This window comes from Cavia porcellus, unplaced genomic scaffold (genome assembly GCF_034190915.1).
Source record: "Cavia porcellus strain 051 isolate PalLab524CR breed Dunkin Hartley unplaced genomic scaffold, mCavPor4.1 scaffold_25, whole genome shotgun sequence".
NCBI classification, from domain to species: Eukaryota; Metazoa; Chordata; class Mammalia; order Rodentia; family Caviidae; genus Cavia; species Cavia porcellus.
This window is the reverse complement of record NW_026947508.1, coordinates 23,487,421-23,510,569: the sequence shown is the minus strand read 5'-3', so window position 1 is coordinate 23,510,569 and position 23,149 is coordinate 23,487,421. Positions and strand designations below refer to the sequence as shown.

At 55.4% G+C, this 23,149-nt stretch overlaps 1 protein-coding gene and 1 long non-coding RNA gene across 2 annotated transcripts; one reads left to right on the top strand and one right to left on the bottom strand.

Moving 5' to 3' along the window:
* The first annotated feature begins 1,264 nt into the window (after nucleotides 1–1,264).
* Laptm5 (lysosomal protein transmembrane 5) lies at nucleotides 1,265–21,982 on the top strand. The gene is made up of 8 exons (XM_003471249.5): nucleotides 1,265–1,434; nucleotides 13,854–13,947; nucleotides 14,395–14,471; nucleotides 15,970–16,098; nucleotides 17,565–17,687; nucleotides 18,777–18,872; nucleotides 19,226–19,318; nucleotides 20,668–21,982. The coding sequence occupies exons 1-8, from the start codon at nucleotides 1,348–1,350 to the stop codon at nucleotides 20,755–20,757; spliced, it is 789 nt and encodes a 262-aa protein (XP_003471297.2). The 5' UTR covers nucleotides 1,265–1,347; the 3' UTR covers nucleotides 20,758–21,982.
* Nucleotides 5,729–9,609, bottom strand: LOC134472979 (uncharacterized). The gene is made up of 2 exons (XR_010043047.1): nucleotides 8,933–9,609; nucleotides 5,729–7,283 (listed from the first exon to the last, which is right to left on the bottom strand). It is a non-coding gene; the product is annotated as an uncharacterized LOC134472979 (long non-coding RNA).
* Nucleotides 21,983–23,149: the final 1,167 nt, after the last annotated feature.

Sequence of the window (23,149 nt, the reverse complement as noted above, 5' to 3'; positions counted from 1 at the left end):
ATTCCTCATCTTGAGACCTTGAATTTACTCAGTCCGATGAGGTTCCTTTGCCCTGTGAGATCATGGACATGACCATATACCACAGGTTTCAGGTACTAGGAGAAGGATGTGTGTGTGTGTGTGTGCGCGTGCGTGTGTGCGTGCGTGCGTGTGTGTGTGTGTGTGTGTGTGTGTGTGCGCGCGTGTGTGTGTGTGTGGGTGGGTGTGTGTGTGTGTGTAAGGATGGGGTGCTTTATCTTGAGTACTGCAGTGGCTCTGGCTAAAAGCTCCTACTTTTGGGATAACAGTCATGCACTGCTCAGGGAGTTGTGGGGAGACCAAGCCTGTGTTCACAGGGACTGAGCAGGGGCCCAGCAGGTTACCTACATGTGCTGCAGGCTGGGTTCAAATCCCAGCTCTGTCTCTGCCGATGGCCCCGAATAGTGAAGGGAGAGGAGGGAGGAAACAAACAGATGCACCTGTGTGACCTGATTTCATCTTTACTGCAGCCTTGCGGCAGACTCCTGCCCCCTCACTTAGCAAATGTGGAAACAATCGCTCAGAGAGATCAAGTGGCTTTCCTGAGATCACACAGCTACTCAGCAGAGAGCTGGGTTTCCGAGGATTGTGATCCTCAAGCCAGTGATGCCCGCTCTACCTCCGTGGCTGTCTGCCACATCTGTGTGCATGCTAAGATTTCTTAGTATTTTCTTTAAATTAGCTTACTACCTTTTAGTTTAATTATATCTGTTTGAAAATGAAACTATATTATTCCTGTAAGTGGAAAAATCACAGAATTCATGGGATATATATATATATATTTCTAAGGTACATTAAAATAAATTTATTATTATCAAATGAAAAAACGTTCTTTTTTTTTTTTTTTTTTTTTTTTTGAGACAGGATCTTACTGGCCTTGAACTCACAATGTAGCCCAGGCTGGCCTCAAACTCACAGCCATCCTCCTGCCTCAGCTTCTGTGGTTCCGGGATTACAGGTGTGTGCCACCATGCCTGACTCTTTATCTTGATACAGGTTTGGCTGCCATCTGGCTTCCAAGGTGCTGGTGAAGGTCCTGAACGGGTGACCCTGTGTAACCCAGCCCCGGCTAGGGTGAGTGTTGAGGGTTAGGCTCTGTCCTCCCCTGGCCCCCTGAGGTGGCAGAGGCCCTGCGGAGCTCTCTGAGGCAGCTGTGGTTCTTCCCCCCCTCACCCTCTTCCCCACCACCCCACCCAGCTGTGACGCCTGTGCCCCTGCTGTCTGGGGCAGGGCGGAAGTAAGGCGGGTAGCCGGCAGCTTCCCCTTTTCTGCCTAGCTCTGGGCGCTGGCTCCTTCCCCTCAGCGCCTCAGAGGAGGGGACGCAGCACCATGGCTCCCCGAGCAGCCCCCGTCCGCCAGATCTGCTGCTGCTTCAATGTCAGGATCGCCACCACTGCCCTGGCCATCTACCATGTGGTGAGTGTGTGGCCAGCCAGGAGCTGTGTGCATGTGTGTGAGAGACCCCTAACCTGCCGAGCCTCTCCAGTGGAGGACTGCCACCTTCACCTCCCCAGGGGACTCTGGACAAATCCTTTCCTGCTTCGAGTCTCAGTTTCCCCCTCTGTCAGATGGGGAAGGAACGCAACAGAGCAAGGTGGAGGAAAAGCTTTCCGGGCCAGTGTAACTCGCCTTCCCTCTGAGACTCGGTTCTTGCCTCAATCAAATGGAGCAGAATGGCAGCTCCAGGGGCATCAAAGCTGCAGCGGCAGGTGTGAAAGTGCTTTGAGGCGAGGATCTGGGAGGAATGCGGCAGGGCTTCAAGACTGTGCCTCAGACCCAGGTCTGAGTCCTTCCTCCAGGGCTAGACAGGCTTAGCTGCTCTGAGGGTAACATCTTTTCTTTGTGCGCTCACTGGGAGGCAGGAGGCTGAGCCCTCGTTCCTCTCAGTCCAGCCAAGCTCTGGTCTCCCCCCAACCAAGAAAACTTGAGATCCTTGCAGAAATGTAGGGTGACTGCCCAGCCCCAGCTCCCCCGGACCAAAAGGGTGCGGCTCCAGGGGTTCCGCTTTGGGGGATGGTGTGGCTTTTGTCTCCTGTCATCTCAGTGTGCCCCTGGCAAGTTACAGGGTCAGGTTAAGGTTCTCCACTGGACTCTGATGGCAGAAGGTCAGGGTCCCTGTTGTATTCTAGACCCACACCCCATCCCCAACTCTTGGCCACACGCAGCTGCCCCAGGCCCAAGCGTCCTCTTGCTAGGGCTGCTCAGAGCCTGTGGCTAACAGTTCAGGGGTCTGGAAGGGCTTCCTCAAATGAGCCCAAAGCAGCAGGCTGCGGTGGGCTGCTGCAGACTGCTGAGAGCTGACTGCATTTGCTTCTGGTCACAAGTAAGGTGACCAGGGCAGTGTCAGGAGTGAGCCTTCGTGAGCTACCGCCACTCAGAAGTAACAGAAGCCTTTGGATCCAGACTCCAGGGTACCAGCTCTGGCTTCCTTGTTTCTTAGCTGTGTGGCCCTGGTAACTTACTAAACCTCTCTGAGCCTGTTACCTCATCTAGAAATTAATGCCTGTCTGATAGGGTTGTTGAGAAGATTGAAGAGTTAATACAAAGCACATAGAACAGTGTTTGGCACACAGTGAGCGCTCTACTAGGTGTGTCACACGTGCCACCAGTCACTGATGCACTTGGACCCAGGCTGTCAGGTCCCAGGATGCCAGTTTGAGGAGGAGCTCGGTTCCTGCCAACGTAAGACCTGAGATGCATATGATGCCTTGCCTGCCCCTACATGAAGTCCTTTGGGCCTTCAACCCCTGGATGTGCAGCACACTTAGAAGGACAGTGTGGTGGGCAGAGATGTACCTGCAGAAGGTTCCTGGGTCCTTACCCAGCTCTGCCTCTAACTGTCTGCATGGTGTTGGACAATCCTATCTCTCAGCCTGGTTTCCCTTCAGAGGTTTTTGGGGGGTGTTTAAGGGTTTGCTGCACAGGGTGTCAGAGGTGGTGGCCTTCAGAGTTCAGGCAGATCACATGAGTGCTTGGGTGGGCAGAGGGATCTGCACAGGCTCTCTCTCCGTGCATCCTGGTGGCCCTTCTGTTTGTGGCACTTCTGACTTGTGGAGCAGTAGGAAGCTGGCTTGCATGTCTCAGCTGCTGATGCTTCAGTGCCAGTGACCAGTTCCAGGTGAACGTCCCCCTGCGTAGATACCCCTGCAGAGCTCCTATCCCACTGGAGAGAGTTCTCACCTATGGGCTTTGCAGGTTGAGCAATGTACAGTCCTCATGCACGGAGCTGCTGGCCACAGCCGAGTGATCGGGGACACACCTTGGAGCTGGCACAGTGGGCCAGTGGTGCAGTCTGACCAAGAAGGTGTGGACAGGGGAGGAGAAACGGTGTGCAAAGGGGGTGTGTGTGGCACTTGTGCAGGGGCTACTGCAGAGACCAGCTGGAAGCTGGAGGAAGAGGAGATGACAAGGGCTGTGGTGCAAGCCAAGAACCTGAATCCCCCCCTAGTGCATCACTGTCATTTGGACAGTCACTATGTGTGCAGGAAGTTGAGCAACACCTATGGCCTTCGCCCACCAGATGCCAATAGCACTGCCCCCACCTGCCACCTGTGTCCCTAGATCAGGAGCACAATGTCTCCTAGCGGAGAATCGCTGACTATAATGTGAATCATGGAAAGCTGAGGAATGTTCTAGGGCCAGAGAGGGCATAAGAACAGAAGAGTAGCCTGGAAGTGGACACAGGCCCAGCTGGCCATCCCTGGGCTGGGATCTTTGGCTGACTCCAGTGGGGGCTTATCTTCCTATCGTCTTGGTGAGAGGCCCCTGCTCCTTCCCCGAAAGGGAGGGGGCTGGGGGCTTTCCCGCAGCCCAGCCATGGGGTGCCAGCTGTACTGACAAGACCTTGAACATCTGCACGGTAAGCGACGCCACCATGCAGATGTGTCAATTGCCTAGGTTGGCCGTCATCTGGAGCCAGCCATGGGTGACGGCTCTGTGTGCTGTGAGCTATTTGTGGATGTGTCAAACTCTCTGGGGAGGCTTAAATTGGGCCCTTGACGTCCCGGGAGAGGGCCACGTTTTGCCGAGCTGTGGGGACGTTATTACGAGAAGTGGCTTTTGGGCCCAGCAGGGAAACCAGTCCCTTGGCTTCTGGCTCCGGGGGCTGGAATCTTGCTAGACTTCAGGGTACCTCACATAAAGGAAGTTGGGAGGCTCTTAGTCCTGTCTGGTTATCAGCCTCAAGTGCCCTTCTTTGGTGGCAGGAGCCCCAGTGGACCCTTTCACCTGGAAATCTCTCCCTCCCTGGCCTCTCCTACCTTGTGCTCTCGGAATTGCATCATAGAAATTCATATCAGGGTAAAAACTTACACCTGCTGTGATAAAAAGAGAACCTAGATTTCATCTGTAGAAACAGGATATGTCAGAACCAAGCGAGGAGGAAATGCATAACGCTAACGCTGTCTCTGGGCTGTGATCTTGAATGCTCTGCTTTCCAACACTTTCTCTCTTTGGTGCCAAAGACAAGTACTATTGGCTGGGTGTGATGGTGCACACCTGTGATCCCAGCACTTGGGTGTCTGACGCAAGAGGATTACCGAGAGTTCGAGGCCAGCCTGAGCTACACAGCAAGACCCTGTCTCAAAAAAAACCCAACCCAAACCAAACCAAACCATATCTACTGTGTGTGTGTGCGTGTGCGTGTGTATGTGCGTGTGCATGTGTGTGTGTGTGTGTGTGTGTGTTGCATGTTCCTGGAAATCAGACCCAGGGCCTTCCCACCGAGCTACATCTGCATTCTCAGCCCTTTTAATTTTGAGCTAGAGTCTTGCTAGGTGACTAAATTGCCCTGTAGTCCTCTCCTGCCTCAGCCTTCCAGAGTGCTACGTCTATAGGTATGAACCGACCACTGTGCCTGGCCACGTTGTCCTACTTTTCAAAGTAAACTATTCATGTTTAGTGCTGTCTTGGATTCCGGGAAACATTGCGAATGGAGTACAGAAAGCCCCTCACCCTTAGGACCACTGTTAATGGCGCAGTTGCCATAACTGGTTGCTGTCTAGTGCTCATGCCTCACCCTCATCCCTTGGCTTTCCTGAAATACTTTCCAGCCCAGGACCCCACCCAGGGCCCCCCAGGGGACATTCATTACATGAGTCCCCTGCCTTCTTAGCTCCATCTGTGCAGTTCGGTTTCTCCATGCTCTTGTTCCTGGAGACCCTGATGGTTTCAAGGCCCGCTGGTGGGGTGTTTGTTGATTATTGGTCATGGGGCCTTTGTCTGGTGGTTTTCTTGTGATGAGACTGGGATTCTGTGCATTTGGGTTTTTGTTTGTATCTTTGTTTGTTCGGGACAGGGTCTCCCTGTGTAGTTCAGCCCGGCCTTGAACTCAGTGTGTAGCCCAGGTGGGTTTGAACTCAAGGTGATCCTCTTACCTCAGCCTTGCATGCTGGGATTACAAGTGTGCGCCACCACACCTGCACATCATGTGCTTTTGGGAGGAAGAATGGGGGCATGGATGCCAGGCCCAGCCTGGCGGGATCGTACCAGGCGTGGTGACCCTGCTGCCGGGCTGAGGGAGCCTTTGTCAGAGGTCCCCACTACTTACCCTTTGCCCTGCCTTGCTGTGCTTGGAGATCCCCGCACAGCCCGCCGGGGAGCACAGGAGCGGTGTCTGCCTCCTTGAGAAGCTGCGTGGGTTCCGGGGGCTCCTCACGGGTGGGAGGGAGCTCATTTGCTCTCTCCACTTCCCAAGTCCCCAGATGATACCTTTTTTGGAGGAACTCATGGGTATTTATTTATTTACACACTGCTGGGAATTGAACTCAGGAACTTGGCACTGAGCTGCATCCCCAGCCCTTTGTTTTTGTTTTGAGACAGAGCCCCCTAAATTGCCCAGGTTGGGTTGTAACTCTTTTATATTTTATTATATTTTTGGAGACAGAGTCACGCTGCCTTGAACTCACTCTGTAACCTGGGCTGACCTTGAACTCTGCATCGATCCTCTTGCCTTAGCCTCCAGAGTGCCAGGGTTACAGGTGTACAGCACTTTGCCTGGCAGGCTGGAACACTTGGCCCTCCTGTCTCAGTCTCCCCGTGCGCTGAGATTATAGGTGTGTGTCACCATGCCCAGCTTATTAATTTCATGGTTGTTGCAATTTTAGGCTGATTTATCTTGTTGCTCAAATGCTCTGCTTTTCAAATTCGGAAGAGCAATGGAGCCCAGTACTCCTAGAGAGGTTGCACTGTGTTATGAGCTGTGCCTTAGATCAGCTCTGGGCCAGGAGGTGGCTGACTCCTCTCCTTCTGTCTGATCCTTGAGGGCCCCAGTCTGACCCGGAAAGCTATGACAGTGTGACAGATGACACTGCTGGCTGCCGCGGGGCACTGGATGGAGGGGGTTCAGGGAAGGCTTCCCAGAGGAGGTGTCACTCCCAAGGGTGAGCAGGATTCGAGTTTCTGTGTTGGGTAAGGCGCACCCCAGGTGGAGGGGCAGCATGGGCCAAGGCTAGGAGGTGGACAGGCGGCGGTGGGGTTTGGAGAAGCCGGGAGGTGCATCGAGCTGGCTCAGGAGGGATGCCCCAGGTGTGGGCTTCACAGCTACAAAGAGAGATCATGCTCAATTTAGTGGTGAGAAAGCAGGACCTGCGGAAGGCCCACAGGAGGCTGCCTCGGGTGGGTGAAATGAACAAGAAGTGGACAGAAGCTTCCTTTCTGAGCCCGGGCTGGGCTTCCCGACTGTCCAGGCTGCCCTTTCCTCATCTGGTTTCCCAGCATTCATGTTATCTGCGGTCCATCTCAGGGGAAGCCTCTGCCTCCAGATTCCTTCCTGACTTGTCCTTCTCAGAACTCTTGGGGTCCTTCTCTGCCCCCCTTTAGAAGCAGAGGCTGAAAAGAACAAAAGTCCATCTCCATCACTCAATGGCCATGTGATTCTGAGGTGACCAGTGCCTGTGTTGCGTGGGCCTCAGTTTTTCCATCTGTTAAATGAGGCTGTGAACCCTGCCTCAAGGCAGGGAGGCATGGAGCTGAGTGGCCCTGGTGCGTGGGGGCCGGGAGTCGGCTGCAGGGGGCCCTCCTCTTTTGAAAGCTGGTCTGTTTGAGCCCTTAAAATGGATCCTTGGAGGGTCCTCTGGTGAGGGTCTTTGGAAACCTGCCATCTTCATGTGTGAGGTCTCTGGCTGGACAGAGGCCTGGTTCTTTACCCCAGCTGTTGTGTGTCCTCCTCAGTGCATAGCCAAGGGCCTCGCTGGGACTGTTTTGTAGCCCATCCTCCACTGACACAGGACTCTTGAAGAAGCTGTGCCCATGGGACCCAGGATGCTCTGAGGGGCAAGGACAGAGTTGGACCCTTAATGTTACATGATGCTCAGGGGCCTGTGAGAGTGGTCACTCTGCTGTGGGACCCAAATTAGGACAGGTCAGAGCCCAGCCTGGGCACCATTTCCTCCAGCTCAGGTCTCAGGCTCAAGCCCGGGTACTTCTGGGAGCAGCACAAGGTGGTGGCTCCAGAGGTTGGGGTCACCTTAGTTGCTGTCCGAGGGGCATCAGCCTAAGGGGTCCCCAAAGTGAAGCTTGGGATCTCTGGATGTGCCCCTGCTGGGGGACTGGAGCGGGGCAGGCCAAGGCTGCCGTGTGACTGCCTGGGCCTGAGCACCCCAGGAAATGAGGCCGAGCAGTGGCTTGGAACTGGGACGTTGCTCTGAGCTCACTGTGAGGCCAGCGTTGGTCTCCCAGGGGACCCCACCCTGCCTGAAAGGGGACACAGAGCCCCGTGAGGCAGGAAGCAGAGCGACAGCTGCTCAGGAGTGGCCAGGACAACACTGTGGTCTCAGTTTCCTCCCTGTCACGTAGGGTCAGCCCCCTCCCAACCTTTGTGAGCATTTCCAGGGTACAGAGGAGGAAACCAAGGCTCCAGGGGCTGAGCAACCTTGCAGATGGTGGTAGATGAAGAACCAAACCCGTGGTCTTGCTCTAGAAGGACAGGGGAGGGGTTGTGTTCACTGGGAGGCCTGTCCTCGTAAGCCGCACCCACATCTGCAGATGTTCCTTTCACCTGTCAAACAGGAGGTGGGCTAACACAGAAGCTGCCTCCGATGGCATCTCTCAGAGGCGCGGGAACAACAGGAGCAGCAGCTCTCATCATCACGATGGTGGATCTTTCTCTCAAGATCCCTGGGGAGGCCATGATGGGAATGGTTTGGTGGATGGGGATTCGGAAAGTGGAGGGTGACTAGGCCTTGGGCTGAGCCTGGAGACCAACTCTGAGTTCCCAAATGGCTGCCCCTAAAGAGAGATTTGATGACCTCCTTCCGTGGGTGTCTGTGCTCTTCCCTGGGCTGGGGGCCTCTACCCAGTCCCCTGAGCCTGCCTGGGGTGGGGACTACCTCTCTGTCCTCTCTCCCAGGGGCAGGCTTGCTGGGAGTGCACGACACTGGGCTGGCTTTCCCAGAGCCCTGGGCTGGAGCTGGCTGCTGGGCTTCAGGTGCAGTTAGACCCATTCTACAGATGGCAAATTGTGTCAAGCCCCATTGGCACTGCTATGCTCCGTGGGTCTCAGGGCCTTTGCACACACTGTTGATCTTACCATGCCAGAGTTCCCAGCTGTGGACCTGTGTGTCTCCAGCCACTCCTATATTCTTTCCACTCACCCCACCACACACCTGCTACCATTTATCAGGGGCATATTTTATGCCTGGCACACAAATGACCCTGAATGCTGTTCACCAAAAGGAGAGTCTCACAGTTTCCTGGGTGCTCATGCCATTTGCTCTACCTGACACCATTCCCAGTGTTTTGGGAGAAATCTGGAAGGCTTGCTTCCGGTGAGAACCCTTCCCTGAACCCCTCCCCACTGTATTCCTCCTCAGAGCCCCCAGGTCCTGTAGCAGGTATCTGCAAATATTTAACTCGGGCATCTTTTACCTATGGAGGCATGCAGTTCCCCCAAGGGCACACCTCAAGGGCTGCTTACCAAGGAAGCACGCCCAGGAGCCTCAGCCAGGACCGAGACCCCAGACAGGCCCAGCAGTGAGGACCAAGCGCGGCTCCTCGTCGCTCCCCAGCTCCTCTGCCTGCGACCTCCAGCTCGGAGCACCGGCAGCTGCAGAGTCCCACGCATGCAGCTTCTTTCTCGGCAGTGCACGCAGGGCTGCACCGTACAGCGTAGGCAGCTCTGTTCTCTCGCTGTGGGGCAGCATTTCAGGGCATGAGCTGGCCAGGATGAGTTGCATGCTTCCCTGCAGAAGGGTGTTGGGCTGTGACAAATGGGGCCTGGCCCCTGGCCCTGTGTTGGTGCCCACATGCCAGCCTGTCTTTCTGAATCACCGTCTTCAGCAGTAGATAGATGTCACCTAGGCATTCCTCATGGCACTGTCCCGGGTGGATGGCTTTTTCTTTCTCTCCTACAGCTGGGAAAACTGAGAAACTGAGGCAGAGAAGTAAAATGGCTTGGTGAGAGCCATGTAAGGCTTGGGGAGGTGGCACTGGGGGCTTTTTTTTTCTTTTTGAGAAAGAGTCTTGCTAGTCAGGCTGCCCTCGAGCTCACTATAGCCCAGGCTGACCTCGAACTCAGCCATCTTGCCTCACCTCCCGGGAACTGGGATTGCAGTGTGTGCAGCACCGTGCCTGACCGTGGACTGGGCCCTCACAGGTCTGTGAGTCTAGGCAGAGGAGGAGACAGTTACACGGGGAGGGTGTGGAGGATGAGGGGCCCGCGATAAGGAGGTGAAGGCAGTTGGCTGGTTGCAGCTGAGGGTGTCACCCCGGGACAGGGGGGTCTCGATGCTATCTGGGCTCGGCAGAGAGGGAGCTGGGGAGATAGCAGTGGGGGAACGGCCCCACCATCGCCTCTGATAAGCTGGGACAGGAAGTGTGGGTGGGGGAGAAGGGTTTCCTCTCCCTGCTGACGCATCAGACTGTCATTTGCCTCCTTTTCCCAGGCAACTCTGGGGACCTAAGGAAATGGGGACAGGTGAGGAGGAGCTGATAACAACCAACTAGCATAACGGCCTCGGTGTGTGGCAGCCTAGGCGCCCCCAGAAGGCACCCAGGGGCAAGGTGGGCAGCCCCGAGATTAGCGACAGGAAGGGGTGCACACTGTGTTATCGTGGGGGAGGGTGAGGCAGGCCGCTGCCCCAGGTCACGCAGCAGAGCCCCTGCCTCGAGGACAGCGAGGAGCCACCGTAAAGGGGACAGGTGGGGAAGGCCCTGCACAGAGCTCAGATTTAACCCTGAGACTCTCGGGAGGTGGAGGGTTTCCCCTGCTTCCTCTGAGACTGGAGTGAGTGTGTCCAGGGTGGGACTGGGTGAGCTCGTCCTGTCCTCCTCAGAGGGAGTAGAGTTGGGGCGGTCTGATATCACCACCCACCCTTGTGATCTCCATCCTCACCATCCCACCGCGTCCCCACCATCGTGACCCCACCAGTGTCATCAGTGTCACTATCGCATCATGTGCCCCTGCGGTGAATTGGGCTTCATCCTGGGAGGACGAGGGTGTCTCTTTCCACTGCCACCTCCCCTGCCAGGTTTGCCCTCATCTTGCCATCACCAGCTACCTCCAATGCCACCCTGGTCACCTCTGTCAGGCCACATCAGCTCCAGCAATGTCACACAGCTTTCTTCTCCAGGACAGTCACGATTGCCTGTCTCCTGCCCAACACTTCCCTCCGTTTATCAGCCCGACTGTCACCCTGGCCAAGCTCAGTGTCACCCAGTCCCATCATCCCCACCGTTTGTCCCCTCCTGCATGATCCCTGCCCTTTTGAGCTCAAGCTGCGGGTTGCACCGCAGAGCTACCAGCAAAGAAACCACGTCTCCTGTCCCCTGAGTCATTTCCGCCCCTGCTCAGCTTAGGGAAGCGGAATGGGGAATTGAGACCCAGGAGGAGCAGAGGAATGGGTGAAAAAGGGGAATGGAGAGTGGACTGGAGAGGGCAGGGCTGAGGGGGCTGGGTGGCCACTGTGAAGCTGGAGGGCTGAGCAGGTTGTGACTGAGCTGGGTGACTGGGAGCTAGCTGATCTCTGTCTCTCTCTGGGCCTCACTTCCCCGCGGGTAGTGTCCCCTTTCTCAGAGAAGAGACAGCTTTCCCTGGGGGATATGACATATCTGTACAGTTAGGCCCCTGGGCCTTTGCACAGGATGCTGCCACTTCCTGGATGCTCTCTTTTCTGTTGGAAAGCTCCTACTTCCAGAGCATGCTCTGTTTACACCTTGGCGTCCCCTGGAGACTGACACCTGCGGACCAGCGTGGGTGGCTAATCTAGACGGACGGAAGCAGTAGGAGCTTAGAGTGTTTCTGGGTGTAAACGAGGCCCATGCAGCAGGAGGCTGCTGCTCCTCAGGGCTGGCTCACGACACCTGTCCTGCCCTTTCACCTCCCACAAATGTGGGGCCAAGGCGGGTCTGGTGATCACCCCCAGTCCCTGGGTGAAAAGCCTGAGGCCCAGAGAGGTTAGTGGCTGACTCAGGAGTGCAGAGCTTGGGTTGGGCCCAGGGCCATCTGATTCCAGCCCCCAGCTGTAAGGCACAGTGGCTCCCATCAGGGAAGGAGCAGGGGCAAGTTGATGGAGGAGGCTGTCTGGATATCATGGAGGGGAGAGGCCTGGTCCTCATGACAGGATGGCTGGAAACCCCAACTTGGGGCTCTGGGCCTCTCCCTAGGTCTGGATCTGCTTGAGGCTTGGAGGAACCACACTGTCTTCTAATGGGGAGGGCTCAGCTTGGTGGCTGGGTGAGTGGGAGGCCCCAGCAGCCTGTGTGTGATGTCCCACGTGTAGGGAGCTCTAGCCTCATGACCTCTGTTGTGCAGTGGTCCTGGGTGCAGGTAGAGGTAACTCTTCCTCCAGGGAAACTGAGCCCTCCTGGCCCCTGCCATTGTCCCTGGACCTCTTAGTGTCCAACATGGGGGTGGCTGCTGTGGGGAGAGGACAAGTGGCTGTGAGGATCTCTGGCTGGGGAGCAGAGGCAGCAGGGTCCCCATGGTCACCAGCCGGGTGAGGCAGGGAGTAGCTGGGCTCAGCCTCTGGCCCTCAGCCTGGTTGGTGCACAGGTCAGAGCACAGGAGTCGGCTTCTCTCCACCCCCACTTGGGACTGGGGGTGCAGACGCTGAGCCTCTCCTTTCCCAGGGCAGGACTGGCTCTTGAGCTGAGGCTGGGGGAGGTTTTGAGGCCACCTTGTTTGTGGCCTTGGGCTGGTCGCTGCCCTCTGTGGGGGTATGAGCCTGCCCAGGACTGCTGAGAAGGGGAAGCAGGGTGGAAGGAGGCTGGGCCAGGCACGCTCTCAGGCTTCTGCGGGAGAGAGGCGCGCTGTGACTCACCTTGGGAGCGGGCTGGGGACAGGCGGGGAGCCGAGGGGGAGGGCTGCCGGGCAGGCAGTGCAGGGCTGGGGACACTGACTTGGCTGGGAATCCTGAATCCGAGTCCAGTCTGAGAGAGGGTTGGCTGGGAGGCTGTGGAAGCCCAGGACCTCTCAGGGGCTCATGGCCTCAGCCATGAAGACGGGTCGGGATGATGAAGCCCAGTCTCTGGCTGGTTGACCCCAAGTCCCTTGGATGAAGTTAGACTGTGCCAAGCCCTCTCCAACCCCTTCCAGGATCACCAGCCAGAGGATCTTATAAAACAATGGAGGGAGGCCCCTTCTAGAAGCGGAAGTTGATGTTGTCTGATTCTGAGCTTTGCTCACCTCAGTGATAGTCCTGGGTTCCTGTAGCTTCAAAGGTCTCCTCATGATGCACCTGGAGATGCACACATTCCCTTTCTAAGCTGAGTGGCGACTCATCTGTGCTCTGCTTCCATAGCCCCAGTGACGGGGAGCTCACCACCTCGCAGGGCGACTACTTCTGACTGGGGCTGAACTACCATCTGCCTCTCCTTCCCTTTCTCTCGTTAGGGTGAAACTGGGAGGAGAGGAGCCGGGGCTTCCACCCCTGGAGCTAAGGGAGTGGCTTTTGTCTCCAGGCTGCTTCCTGAGGGCACAGTGCACCTGGCTCCTGTGAGCAGAGCCTTCCTGGTGCCGCTGTCGGGGAGGGGCTGCCGGCGTGAGCCCTGCTCAGCGGCTCCCGCAAACCCCCAGCAGCAAAATCGGTTCTGTCTTCTGGTGCCTGAGCTCAGCGCACTCCTGGGCGTGGCCCTTCCCAGAGAAAACTCAGGCAGGTAAAGCGACTTGCCCAAGGCCACACAGTGAGCTGAGTTCAAATCCATCTCCATGGGACTCCAGAGCCGGTCCCATCTGTCTTCTGTGCAGGGTCTTTCAGAACCTGAACAGGAAGTACCATGGCAGGAAGATAAATCAAGACCTGTGTCTGAGATACAAAAGAAAAGAAAGAAAGAAAAACCCACGTGGTCCATTAGGGGAAACAGACGGTGGTTGTCAGCTGAGCCTGAGTTGCCAGTACAAGGCCACCTAAAAAGCCAATGTAGACTGGGCTCTATTAATAAAGGTAGAGTGCCCACTCCAAGGGAGGGGATAATCACCTCAGGGGCCAGATGAGGTTGTCCACTGTGATCCAGGAACAGGTGCTCTTCAGGGCCACCTAAGGCTGTGCTGATGGCTGCAAGGGTACTGAGTTCCATAAGGCTCAGGTGTCAGAGCCTGGCGTTATTACAGGGCCAGATGGCCCATCAAGATTCAAACAGTCCTTCCCAAGGACCAGGCCTGACTCTGAGTCTCTTCAACAGAGACTCCTACGCTAGCTACTAGAATTAGCCCCATTTTGCAGATGGGGAAACAAAGGCACAGAGAAGTCAAGTAATTTGCCCGAGGTAACACAGCCAGGAAGCTGAAGGACCAGGGTGATAAGTGGGAGCTGTCCCTCAGTCTAAGCCACTTTCTTGGGACTTCCCACCTCCCCAAACTCCTGAGTGCAGGCGCTGACAGTGCTGTGTTCTGTCCCCAGGTCATGAGTGTCCTGCTGTTCATTGAGCATGCGGTGGAGGTGTCGCACGGCAAGGCCTCCTGCAGGCTCCCTAAGACTCTCTACCTCCGGATCGGTAGGGCCTGGCTGGGGCAGGAGGCTGGGTCTGGTCCTGCCCGCTGGGTGGCCCCTCTCTTCTCCCAGGGGGAAGTGGGAGCTCCTCTGGCCCTGTGGCCTCCCTGACTGCGGCTCCTCTCTGACACCTCGCTCCAGCCCTGCTGCCCACCCTGGCCTCAGCCCCTGTCACCTGCAGTCCTGTCACTCACGGGCCACTCCTCCAGGCCACCTGCCCCGACCTCCCTCCCGGGCTGTAGCTGGCCCTCCACCCAAGCCTCTGTTACACCCTGAAATGTTCTTAGGTCTTTGTCCCCTCAAGGCTGGGGACTGCATGAGGGCAGCCTGGGTCTCCCTGTTCACTCCCATGGCCCCATGCGAGCGGTTCCCAAAGTGCGGTCCTGCTCGGAGACTTGCTGGGGTTCCATGGCAACCTGGACCCCCAAACCGGCTCTGCCTTCTCTCTCAGCCGACCTGGTCTCCAGCTTCCTGCTCATCTCCATGTTGTTCTTCATCAGCCTGAGCCTGCTGGTCGGTGTGATCAAGGTAGGACGGGATGCCGGGGAGCCCTGGCTGCGGTCCTGCCCTCCTGTTCCTTGGGGGAGCCCATCTGTGCCCTAGGGGTCTTCACAGCCTCCTTTGGGACCTCCTTCCCCAGAGGGCTCCTTGGTGTGCTGGTCACTGATAAGGGTGGGGAGGCACTAGCTGGTACCCACATCCTGTCACACTGCCAGCGCAGGCAGGGATTTTGAAAGAGAAAAGTGTAAGGGTGGCTTTGAGGCCTGGGAGAGGAGACAGCAGCAATGGCTTTGTCATCAGGGGTGGGAGCCAAAGCGTCACAGTGCGGCTGCATCCAGCATGGTTCCCAGGGGTCAGCTGGTCCCAAGACCCCAGGGCTCCTCTCTCATTGAGGAACAGTCCATAGAGAGACAGGGAGCCAGTGTGACAGCCTCAGGTCCTGGCCCAAAAGAAGACTGGAGGAGATGGAGGCAGGCCCTCCCTCGGGCCCAGGGAGGCAGGAGGTAGCCTTACCATATTGTCCCCAGGAAAAGTGTTCTGGCCTAGAGTGGGTGACAGTTTGGTGTTGGTTTGGAATGTCTCCACCTTACCCGAAGGCTGTGATTTATCCCTTGATAGCCTACTCTGTCTTGGAACCCAGGCCCCATCCACCTCAACCTCAAGTCCTCATTGCACAGGATGGCTGCAGAGATTCCTGCAGAAAATTGAAGGGTCCTGCTAAGAAAGTGGTGGAGTCCCCACAGACTCTGTTTCAGTTGGGCTGTCCCTGTCACTTCCTGAGTAGTTTTAGTCACCCACACAATATGATAGAAAACCATCCTTTCTTTCTTTTTTTTTTTTTTGTCTTTTTCCTTTTCATCGGTACCAGGGATGGAACTCACGACTGCCTGCTTGCAAGGCAGGCACTTATGCCGCTGAGCTAAATCAAAAAAAAAAAAAAAAAAAAAAAAAGAAAACCATTCTTTCTGTGATTTATCCCCACCTGTGGCTGCATATGCAGGAATATGGGTCACTCTCAGTTGAAGGACTGGACTCCAGCCCTGGGGCTCTTCCTATGACTTCATGCACCCAGCAGTAGTGGACATAGGCAGGTCACTGACAGCAGGGCATCTCCAGCCTGGGCTTGCACTGACCCTTCAGACTCCAGGACCCGGCCCATGCTCTCTGGCCTCTTCCTAGGCACCTTCTTGATGCTACCTGGTGTCCCTTCCCCAGGGTGTCCCCTCTGGTCCTTGTGTCCCTTCCCCAAGTGTCCCTCCTTGTCCCTTCTCTTCTGTATGGTGGGCACGAAGTCCTTCCATGCTGCATTCCTGGGACAAATTGAGCCAGGTCCTTCTTGGAGGGCCCTGATAGATGGGGACAGTCCCTGAGGTCCCCTGAGACACAGAGACCCCTCCCTAATCCCAGGGAGTCACTCAGAGAAGCCTGAGGACACAGGTGTGAGCAGGGGGCTCGGCAGCCAGGGAGGGAAGGGACACAGATGGCGGTGGCCACTGTGACGGTGCGGGCGGGGCCTGCCTTGCAGAATCGGGAGAAGCTGCTGCTGCCCTTCTTGTCCCTGCAAATCATGGACTACCTGCTGTGCCTGCTCACCCTGCTGGGCTCCTACATCGAGCTGCCTGCCTACCTCAAGTTTGCCTCCCGGACTCGGTCTGTGAGTACCAGCAGGCGGGGTGGTGGGGAGCGGAGCAGAGGCCCTGTCCCGTCTGGTGTCCTGAGGCGAGGTCTCCCGGGTGTCCTCCCTGGGCCTTGCCTGTCCATCACCGGTCCTGGAGGGCTCCGAGGGAACCTTTGGAAGCGCCCCTCACTGCAGGCTACCTGGCTCCAGCCCCAGCCCCAGGAAAGACAGCAGAGCTGGCCAGGACTGTGGTGGGGTGGCAGGCAAGGCGTGGTCCCTCTGGAGTCACCTTTCACAAGTGCCTACTGTTGTCCTCGAGTCCCTGGTTCTAGTCCTGGGTCTGCCCCATCCCTGGCTGTGACCACCAAGGCGTCCCTTTCTTTTTTCTTGTTTTTGGTAGACAATTAGGTTTTTAAAAATTATTATTTTATTTCCCACCTTACAAAGCAGTGGTGTCTGCTTAGAACTTTCTGTTTTGTAATTCACGAATGCCAAACCAAAACCAAGTATAATTTTTGTCATATTATCTTTTGATTTGGCATAAAACCAACGTGATCTATAATACTTTGTTCTCATTAACTACAGTGAATAGCGGTACATATATTTTTTCTTTTTCCTTTCTTCCTCTCTCCCCCTCCCCAATTTCCCTTTCCTTTGAATAATTTTTTCCTATTTCGTTTCTTAGTTACACTTTCAGTTCTCATACCACAGAGACAATGCAATATCTATCCATGTGTGTCTGATTTATTTCACTAAGGAGTATAGCCTCAAGGTGCATCCATTTAGTTACAAATGTCTCGAGTGTAGCCTTCTATATGGCAGAGTAGTGCTCCTTTACATAAAAAAGCTGCATCTTTTTTATCCATTCCTCCGCTGATGGCCATTCAGGTTGTTTCTAAGATTTAGCTGTTACTAACTGTGCTGCTTTAAACACGTTGTACATCTGTCGCTATGACCTGATGTTTTTAATTCTTTTTTTTTTTGGACGGGGGATCGAACTCATGACTGCACTTGCAAGGCAGGCACTTATGCCACTGAGCTAAATCCCTAGCTCTATGTTTTTAATTTTTTACCCAGAAGGGAGTAGTTGGGTCAAATGGAACCCCTCTTCCTAGTTCTTTGAGAAACTACACACTGATTTCCACAGTGGTTGCACCAGTCTTCCGCCCACCAACGTGGAGAAGGGTCCTTCTTCCCCACAGCCTTCCAGTACGTGTTATTGGTTGATTTCTAGATACTAGCCATTCTTCGTGGGGTGAGGTGGAATCTCAGTGTTGTTTTAATTTGCAGCTCTCGAATGACTGATGATGTTGAACATTTTCTTCATACACTCATTTTCCGTTTGTTCGTCTTCATCTGAGAAGTGTCTGTTCATTTCGGAGAGGTGTCCCTTTCTGTCTGTGGACAGTGGACTGGAGAGTCACCATGTCCCAGGCCCAGCAGATGTTCCTGCAGTGGCTGGGCCTCCCTCAACCCTCTCCTTTCCTTCTTGTCCTCCCCAGGGCCCTTCCAAGGTCCCCTTGATGACCCTGCAGCTGTTGGACTTCTTCCTCAGCATCCTGACCCTCTGCAGCTCCTACATGGAAGTGCCCACCTATCTCAACTTCAAGTCCATGAACCACATGGTGAGTCTGGGAACAGCCCGGCCGTGCAGCCTTGGGCAAGCTAACTCGCCTCTCGGTGCCCTGGTTCTCAGGCTGGGTTTCCTGGAGGACCAGACTCATGTGAGCGCTTTATTGAGGCAGCACTCTTGGGAAGAATCTTGTAAGGAGTGAGGGAAGCAAGTTCCGGAAGGGGAGGAAGCCCAGTGAGCAAAGGATGGCTTTGGGGGAGCCCCACGTGATCCCAGGGTCCCGGGACTGGAGCCATTTAAGGAGATAATGCTAGTTTTCTTTTTAAATTGTTGCACCAAAACTTGTTATTCCTTGTGGTTTCTGAGGATCAGGGATTAGGAGTGGCTGGCCTGACTCAGTTTCTCTTGAGGCTGCAGCCAAGTTGGGGGGCCACACTTGGGCAAATCCGAGGGGTCTGCACCCAGGTGGCTCCCTGTGTCTGCTGGTGCCTGGCTCCACTTCCTCACATGTGGCCCTTTAGTAGCACTGCTGAGTGTCCCCAGGATATGGTGGCTGGTGCGCCCCCACCCTGAGGATCAATCAAGAGGGGGGTATGGGGGAACAGACAGCAACGCCCCATATGTCCTTGTCTGGGATGTCACTCTTTGTGCCACATGCCTGGGCAGAAGTGAGTCACTAAACCTAGTCACACTCAGAGGTGGGGAAACGAGTTCCATGTTTAGGAGGAAGGAGGGTCCCGGAATCCGTGCACGTATGTGCCAACCACCCCAGAGATTTTCTCCGCAGGGAATCGGTCTGGGTGTGACCTCCCGGAGGTGACAGAACTAAGTGGCTCCTACCGGCCAAGGCTTTCCTTTAGTAACAACACAGGGCATTGCAGGCAGTCAAAGCTACCTGCTGGGTGGTGTCCAGCAGGGGCTAGGACCCCAGAGGCAGCAGGACTCCTGCCTCTTGATGTGACCACCTGCTGGAGGGGGCTGAGGCTCACACCTGCCTCTTAGGGTTGCTGTGGTCAGTGACCTGGGTGATGGCTGTGTCACCTGTGCTCCTGTGGGTGTGGGATGTGGGTTCCTTGTCCTCCACGGCTGGCTGCTGCTGGAGGTCCTTAGGTCAGAGGTGAGGTGGCCGCATCTGTTGCAGAATTACTTCCCGAGCCAGGAGGGCGTGACCCACAGCCGGTTCGTGCAGATGATGCTCATCTTCACCATCGCCTTTATCAGTGTCCTCATCCTGAAGGTAGGTGACCTGCCGTGCCTGACTGTCGGGGAGGGATGTGCGTCCCTAATGTCTCCTGCCCTGCTTTTGTTTTTGTTTATTGGCACCAGCACTGCACATGCTGCTCTGTTGTTTACTTTGAAAAACAACGCATCAGAGGCAGTTTAGAGGAGGACTTTCCCCACTGTCCAGTCTCCGCATGGCCAGGGTCCTCCGCAGTAGTGAGCTCCCATCACCGGAGCTGTCAAGCAGGAGCTTCAGGACTATTGCCCAGGAGCCTGAGGGTGGGAAAGCGCTGGCCCCTGAGGCATCTCCCAGGCTTCTAGGCAGCGAGCAGAGGACCGCAATGCACAGCTGACCCTGTCCCTCCATAGGTCTACATGTTCAAGTGCGTGTGGAGATGCTACCAGTTCATTAAGTACATGAACTCGGCCTCAGAGAGGAGCGACTCCAAGAGTCCCCCGAAGGTGAGCCTGGCTGCTGCCCAATCCCTGCGCCCCCACTATGCCTTCATACTGTGCCACCTGGGGACAAGATGCTTTCCCTCTCTGGGCCTCGGATCCTCTACATTTAAGATGAGAACCTTTAATCACGAACCTTTTCAGCACTGATAGTGGAATACTTCATTCATTCAGCTTTTTCTGTCTCTTGCTCTTTTGGTTCTGTAGCCAATCCTGGGTGCAAAGAGAACCAAGATCCTCCCTTTGCCCTAGAGGAATGTAGAGCCCAGGAGAACCCAGGTGTAGACACCATTGCAGCTTGATGTGAAGCACAGGGACAGAGGAGGCATCTGGGATACCAAGGCAGGCTTCCTCAAGAGGGGATTCTTGCATGGTCAGTGGGCACAGTCAGCCAGGAAAGGGGAAGGGGGCTTCTCAGGGGGAAGACAGGCATGGCTTAGAAGTAGCTGACTGCAAAGCGTGCCTGGTTTAAATGATTTTCCTCATCTGTGACGCGAAGGTTGTATTACGCAGGATATTTTTGGTTGCAAGTAGCGAAGACCTAGCTCTCTCTAACAAGTAAAAGAGAATTTACTTGCTCACAGAGCTTACAAGTCCAGAGTAGATCTGATTCAGGCCTGGCCCAGCCTTGATGGCAGGATATGATCTCCCTCTCCATCTCTTAATTCTGTTTTCCTCATTATCAGTCTCATTCTCTGGCAGCATTTTCCTTATCGTGGCAAACTGACTGCCAAGACCCTCAGCCTGGCACCCTACACTCTTGGCTCCCCTGACATCCAGGGGAGTACATTTGAGCACTGCTGCTGGAGGTCGTAGGTGTCTTTCCCAAACCCACGACTCTAGCCAATGGGATGAAATTCCATTTTGCCTGGCCAGGCTTGGCTCATGTGTCTGCCTCGGGAGCTTTTTTTCCCTCTTGGAGTACTAAGGATTGCACCCAGGACCTTCACACAGACCTACATATCAAGTTCAACTTTTAATTTTTATTGTTTTTATATTTTGAGACAGACTTTCTGTAAGTTGCGTAACTGTCCAGGCTGGGCTTAAATTTGCAGTCCTGGTTCCTTAGAGTGCCAGGGTTACAGGTGTGCACCATTACGCCTGGTGGAACAAATTCTTTTGCAAGCACGTGGGCTGAGATGGGACCCTTAGGGGAAGTGGGGAAAAGTGGGATGGTATGGAAGTGGGGGGACCTCGGCTCTGAGCAGGCAAAGGCAGGACCAGAAGCCACTGTTGCCACCTTCACTACTATGGTTCTACGGGTTGGGCTTCTGGTCTCTGTATTTCCTGCTGGAACTGTCTGTCTGTCCTGCCAGGTGAGGCTCAGCCCTCTCGTCTGTCTCTGTCTTTCCCAGGTGGTCCTGCCGTCCTATGAGGAAGCCATCTCTCTGCCCTCCAAGTCTCCAGTGGGGGGGCCGGCACCGCCGACGTACTCAGAGGTGTGACCTCTGCCGCGCCCCAGCCCTAGTGCCGGGAGGGGCAGAGCTGCCTTGTAATCTGCTTCTTCGCTTTGGGGGCTCCCGTGGCCTGGGAGGCCCACCCGGCTGACTTCAGGACAATCTGCTTGTGTTCCCTCCCTGGCCTGCTCCTTGCACAGGGCTTACAAGATGCTCGAGATGGGGTCAACCTGCTGGTTTCCTTGAGCCCCTCCCAGGTTATTTCCATCAGTTGTACTTCATCAGATGGCTGATCATTTCAAACTGCGAGGCTGGTTACACAACTGTCAGCCTGATCAGTTTCACCAAGCAACTGCCAAATCAAAAAGGCAGATCAGTAAAATAATTTGGCCAAACAACAGTGCTTGGCATTAATTTGTGATTAGTTGTCCGTTCACGAGGGGGTGGCTCAGCCAAGTCATCACCAAGTAGTCACTCCCGCTCCCCTAAATATAGACACATCATGCGTTCTCTTGCTTAAACAATTAGCAATGCGGCCAACCATCTGTTACTGAGGATAGCGATAAATAGAATTATGATAACATTCAATAAAAAACTGAAGTATCTTCCAAACCTTTCATTTCAAACTAGCCCAGCACCTGGCCCCCAGCTCTGCTCCTCGGCTGCCTCCTAGTGGCTGAAGCATTGTGAATTCCTAGGAGTAGATGACAATTGTTACACGGTTGCCGGCTGTCAGCCTGTTACAGGAAGTAACAGTGTCTCCATTCTCAAAAGTCTCTCTACAGGATTGTTTTGCTCAAGCAGTTGGCACCGCCCACAGTCAAACACTGCCCTGGCCGCTCCCTGGCTTGGGCTCAGTGTGGTCATTGTGCTGGATTCCGTGCCAGGGCGAATTCGCCCTGGAAAAACTAAGTGTCAGTCCAGCCCGATGCCAGGCTGCTCATCGTGGAGGTCAGGCAGTGCTGTCCAGGGCTCGCAGCCAGGAAAAATCCCGCCCTGACTCAGGCAGGGCCGTGCTGGAGTGGACCCATGCAGGTCAGGCACATGAAGACAGACACATCCTCTGTGGTTCAGACTCAGGTGTGGGTGTAGGGGTCACAGGGGGAGGTGCTGTCCAAACGCCTCCCTGCGGTGGGGACCTGGCCGCAGCGCAGGTCCTCCGGTCCTCGTCAGGGTGCTGAGAGGCTGCCTGGCTTTGGGAGGCTCTCGCCCACCTCCTGTCATTGCTTTTTGTATGACTGGGAAGGGTTTCAATAAAGCAGCAAGAAGCTTTGTTCTGACTGATGTGGTTCTTGACAGATGGTGTAGGAGGGCCAGGGGCTGCCTTCTCCCTGCCACGCCAACACTTGCACACACACACACACACTCAGCACCACCTCTGCCACCTGGCCAGTGCTTCCCCAGCCCTAAGCCACGGCCTGCTTCTCCCTCAGGGCTTCCTTGTGGCCAGTGAGTGCTAGGATGCAGTACTGAGACAGATTCATGAGTAATTAGAATAGTCTGTGGCTTAGTGCCTCCACAGGGAAAATCTGAGCAATGGGTATAGCAGGGACCAGACAGGACTTCTTGGAGGAGGGGTCCCCAGGCTGTCGGGAAGGGGTGTGAGACTCACATTCCTGAGTCTCCAGTGCCCATGTTGGGTTGCTGAGCTGCTTGTTGAGGGCCTGCCTGAGAACCCAGGGTAGTCTGAGTTGGTATCTGTCGTCAGCACTGTAGGAGCCTGTCGGTGTCACTCCCGGCCGGCAGGAAGGACACACAACAAAGTCTGGCAGTGGACAACCTTTTCTTTTATTTTCCTTCTCCGTACAGCCTGCCCCGGGAATCCTCCCGGCCGAAGCCTCTGTTGGTCCGCTCCCCGCGGCTCCTTGCGTGCTTCTCCCTACAGTCTGTCCCGAAGCCTCTACCGGTCCGCTCTCCGCGGCTCCTTGCGTGCTTCTCCCTACAGTCTGTCCCGAAGCCTCTACCGGTCCGCTCTCCGCGGCTCCTTGCGTGCTTCTCCCTACAGTCTGTCCCGAAGCCTCTACCGGTCCGCTCTCCGCGGCTCCTTGCGTGCTTCTTCTGCTTCTTCTTTTCGTGGCGGGAGAGGCACTCACTTTTATAGGGTTACAGTGGCCAATCAGTTCAAAGCGCGTGATGCGGGCTGATTGGCTAACATCAGTTGTTGCTAGGCAGACTATCTTACAGGGCGGGTTGTGAAGCAGGAGATCTTACAGGGCGGGTTGTTTACCAAGCAGGAAGCAGGAGATCTTACAGGGCGGGTTGTTTACCAAGCAGGAAGCAGGAGATAAGCGCCATCTTAGCACACTCGATGGGAGGGGTAATCTAGCTCAGGCTTTGCTCTTTCCTACAGGCCTCACGTCCGCCAAGTAAGGCGACCGGGCTCGGCCGCGGCTCCCAACAGGAGCCCTGCTAGAGCTTTGAATGCCATGCCAAAGAACAG